General features: G+C 47.5%; 1 protein-coding gene across 1 annotated transcript in view; it reads left to right on the top strand.

The window, feature by feature from the left end:
* NWD1 (NACHT and WD repeat domain containing 1) overlaps positions 1–4,430 on the top strand; it is a 115,386-nt gene that overhangs the window by 99,803 nt on the left and 11,153 nt on the right. The window contains exon 15 of the mRNA XM_006768436.2: positions 2,526–2,616. Coding sequence (XP_006768499.1) covers positions 2,526–2,616 — 91 coding nt within the window. The remainder of the gene's footprint in view (positions 1–2,525; positions 2,617–4,430) is intronic.

The following is a 4,430-nucleotide window of genomic DNA, read 5'->3' as shown; positions in this document are numbered from 1 at the left end:
GCTATGACATGCACTGATCACCAGGGGGCAGACGCTCAATGCAGGAGCTGCTCCCTGGTGGTCAGTGCGTTCCCCCTATGGGGGAGCCAGAAGCCAGGCTCAGGGCTGGCAAGCTCAGTGGTGCTGGCAGGAACCTCTCCCACCTCCGCTGTAGGCGGGCGGTAAGGAGTGAGGGGTCCCGGACTGCAAGAGCCCTGGACTGTGAGAGGGATGTCTGATTGCCGGCTTAGGCCAGGTCCCCGGAGGGAATTGGGGCTGAGCCAGCAGGCGGACATCCCCCAAGGGGTCTAGACTGCAAGAGGGCACAGGACAGGCTGAGGGACACCCTCATCCCCCAGTGCACAGGTCTTGTGCACTGGGCCTCTAGTTTGTTTATATGCTGTCTATGGTTGTGTTTGTGCCATAACGGCAAAGTTGAGACCATATGGCCACAAAGTCTAAAATAGTTACTATCTGGCCCATTACAGGGAAGATTTGCCAACTCCAGGGCTAGAGCTGTCTTCATGGAAATTACAACAAATTTTCAGGTAGTGCTCGCTGTGTACTAAGCATTATTCCAGGCACTTTCTATTTGTTAACTTATTTAACCCTCAAAGCAATGCCAAGAAGTAGCTGCTGCCGTTTTCTTTGTTACAGATAGGTAAACTGAGGCACGGAGAGGCTCACAGGTGGGATTTGAGCTCCAGGATCCATGCTCTTAACCGCTATGCTACCCCCTGCCCCGGCACTATTGACATTTAGGGCCAGGTCCTTCTCTGCTTTGGGCGGCTGAGAGAGGAAGGGAGAGGGAGAGAAAGATAGAAACATCAATGATGAGAGAGAATCATTGATTAGCTGCCTCCTGCATGCCCCACACTGGGGATCGAGCCTGCAACCCGGGCATGTGCCCTTGACTGGAATTGAACCAGGGACCCTTCAGTCCACAGGCCAACACTCTATTCACTGAGCCAAACCAGCGAGGGCTGGATATTTCTTTTTAAAAAAATATCTTATACAGTATTATTGTTTAATTTTTTAAGTTTTCAAAGAATCACATGTTTAGCCATGGCTGGTATGCTTAGTGGAGAGGTTCCTGGGTTTGATTCCCAGTCAGGGGCATGTACCTGGGTTGCAGGTTTCATCCCCACCCCGAGTCAGGGTGTATGTGAGAGGCAACCCATGGATGTGTCTCTCTCATATCGATGTTTCTGTCTATCTCTGTCTCTCTCTCTTTCTCCTTCTCCTCCTCTTTCTCCCTCCCAACCCTTCCCCTCTCTCTAAAAAATCAATGGAAAAAAGATCCTCACTCCTTGGGTGAGGATTAAAAATACATAAATAAAAATAAAAGAGCCGAAACCGGTTTGGCTCAGTGGATGGAGCGTCAGCCTCCGGACTGAAAGGTCCCAGGTTCGATTCCGGTCAAGGGCATGTACCTGGGTTGAGGGCACATCCCCAGTAGGAGATGTGCAGGAGGCAGCTGATTGATGTTTCTCTCTCATCGATGTTTCTAGCTCTGTGTCTCTCCCCCTTCCTCTGTGTGGAAAATCAATAAAATATATTTTTTAAAAAAATACCCTTTAAAAAAAATAAAAATAAAAGAATCATGTGTTTAGCCCTAGCTGGTTTAACTCAATAAATAGAGCATTGGCCTGTGGACTGCCCAGGTTGTGGGCTCGATCCCCAGTGTGTGTGTGGGTTGGGGGGGTGGGGGGCGTGCAGGAGGCAGCCGATCCACGATTCTCTCTCATCATTGATGTTTCTGTCTCTCTCTCTCCCTTCCTCTCTCTGAAATCAATAAAAATATATTGTTAAAAAGTTTACTTAAAAAAAATCATGTGTTTAAAAATATCAGCAGTAACATCCATAGAGAAATTCACTTTCTCCTGCACCTGCTAAATAAATGTTGAACAAATATTTAAAAATCTAATAGGTGCAAAGGACTCGCTTTCCTGGGCTGCCCACGTGTCCTGTTCCCTCTCGCCCCAGCAGATAATGAATGTAATGCTTTTGGCACCCGGGCTGATGGCAGTCAGGCACTCAAAACCCAATAGCTGGATTGGGGCTGAGAATCAGGGTTCATGAATGAATCTCCCTCTTAGATTTGATCAAAATTGGCTCATTTCTGCGACTTGTGATTGGGGAGAACAGTGCTTCCTTCCTCTGGCTCGGCCTTGTGTTTTGATTTTTGAGATCTCCAGACCTCCTCTGGGGCAGAAAACAAATGCTAGGATGTTCTCCAGGTCCCTGAGTTTATTGCAACAACAACAATAACAATGTCAACAATAATAATACCTGCACTTTGGAAGAGCTGACTGTGTGCCTGGGGGTGGGGGGTGAGGGGACCGTTCTACACACTTCTTAGCCCACAATAGCCCTGTGAGGCAGTCCTGGTTTCATCACCCATTTCACAGATGAGGAAACTGAGGCACCAGGGTTTAAGGAATGTGCTTAGGATCACATTGCTGGTAACAGCCCTGCGTCAAGCTCTTGACCCTGAACCCTTAAGCCTATGGAAATGCTTGATAGGGATATTTGACTTTGTGCAGGTTTCCTCTGAAGGAGACAGCCTGCTGGGGAAGCTTCCGGAAGCTGTGGGGTTCCTGGTCACCTCTGAGGATGAGTCCCTTCTCGCTGCAGGTAGCGTTTAGCTCGCTGGGGAGTGGGGAGGAGGCAGCTCTGGATTTGGTTGGAAGGGGAAAGGGGCTTGGGGGAAAGGCCGGGTCTGAGACCAGCGATCAGCAAACTTTTTGCACTGGGCCATGTAGCACACATTTTTAGCTTTGTGGGCCCGACAGTCTCTGTCACGACTATTGAACCCTGTCCTGTAATGCAAAAGCCGATGTAGCAATGAGCCAATAAATCTTTATGTATTCTGAAATTTGCATTTCAAATTATTTTCATGTGTCATAAAATAGTCACCTTATTTTGAGTTTTTCCAACCATTGAAAAATGTAAAAACTCTTCTTAGCTCATGGGCCAGACAAAAAAATAGGTGGCCAGTTCAGGCCCATGGGCTGTCTTTTGCCAACCCTTGTTCCGGGCAAATCTCCTAGCCTCCCTAGGTTTCTGGTTCATTACCTTTGGAATTGGAGTGGATAGTCACAGGGATAGAGCGGGGCTGGGGAGGGGATGGTGAGCCAGCCGCACAGCTCCTGCTTTCAGGGGCTTCCGGCCGGCAGGGAAGATGGACACATAGGCAGGCACAAGAAAGACAAGAATCAGGAGCCATGGCGTGTGTCACAGGGTTTCCTTCTTTAGTTTGAAGCAGTCAAGGAAGGCTTCCTAGCGGAGGTGACTAACATGCTCAAGAGCCTGATTTTTTTTCAAGGTATTCCTCCCCCCCCCCCCAGGTCAGTTTTAGGTTCACAACCACATTGAGCAGAAGATGCAGAGATTTCCCATATGTCCTTCCCCTACTCCCACACCTGCAGAGCCTCCCACATTACCCACATCTCCCACCAGAGCGGTGCATATTGATAATCAATAACCCAACATTGACACACCACCCCAAGTCCACAGTTTACGTTAGTTTTCACTCTTGGTTTTGTAGATTTTATGGGTTTGGACACATGTATAATGACATGTATCCATCATTATAGTCTCATACAGAGTTTTTTCCCTGCCCTAAAATCGGCCTGATTTTTTGCAAAGCCGTTTCCGGGGGTCAAAGACACTGTAGATCAGTGCTGTCCAGTCACGTGAAACACAAATGTGAGCCGTGTTTCTAGTTGTGAATGTTCTCATGACCTTATTTCAAAAGGTAAAAAGAAACAGGTGGCCTTCATGTTAATAATATCGTGTTTAACCCAACACCTCCAAAAATTCAATACGAAATCAACATAAAAAATCGAGCATGGTATAGTTCACATTATTTTTAAGATTCTTGTGTGAAGTTTTGAAATCTAGTGCGTATTTGATGCTTATACTTATCTCAGTTCAAACCATTAGCAGCCACCAATGTGACCCTATTGGAGAGTGCAGGGCTGATAGGTGAACACTTGCCCTCTAAGATCAAATCACAGATGATAGGTTGGTATATACCCTCTGTCCTGTCTCCAAAAGAATGTCAGGTGGCTTAGGCATGTGGAACATGTAGCACAGGAAATAGGAACGAAAGGAAAAAGAAAAATCAAGATAGAGGCACAAAATAGAGTCAGGACCAAGCTCACAGACACTGAGGGGCTCAGTGACCTAAAGTTTAGGTCCTGAACACTGGCTACAGATCACCCGCCAGCACGGCTCAGCTGGTTGGGCCTCACCTGTGCTCTGAAAGGTTGCTGGCTTTGTTATAGTTGGGTTTCAAGTGTGGCTCTTTCCAGCACCCAGTGAGAAGAAGGAGCCTGGACAGTTTCCCCATTCATGTGGGTTTTTTTCTTTCGGCACATGCCTGGGTTTCGGGTTTGATCCCTGGTTGGGGAGCGTACCGAAGGCAACCGATCAATGTTTCTGTC

Source organism: Myotis davidii, unplaced genomic scaffold (genome assembly GCF_000327345.1).
Source record: "Myotis davidii unplaced genomic scaffold, ASM32734v1 scaffold1203, whole genome shotgun sequence".
Classification (NCBI taxonomy): Eukaryota; Metazoa; Chordata; class Mammalia; order Chiroptera; family Vespertilionidae; genus Myotis; species Myotis davidii.
This window is presented reverse-complemented; position numbering and strand designations above follow the sequence as displayed.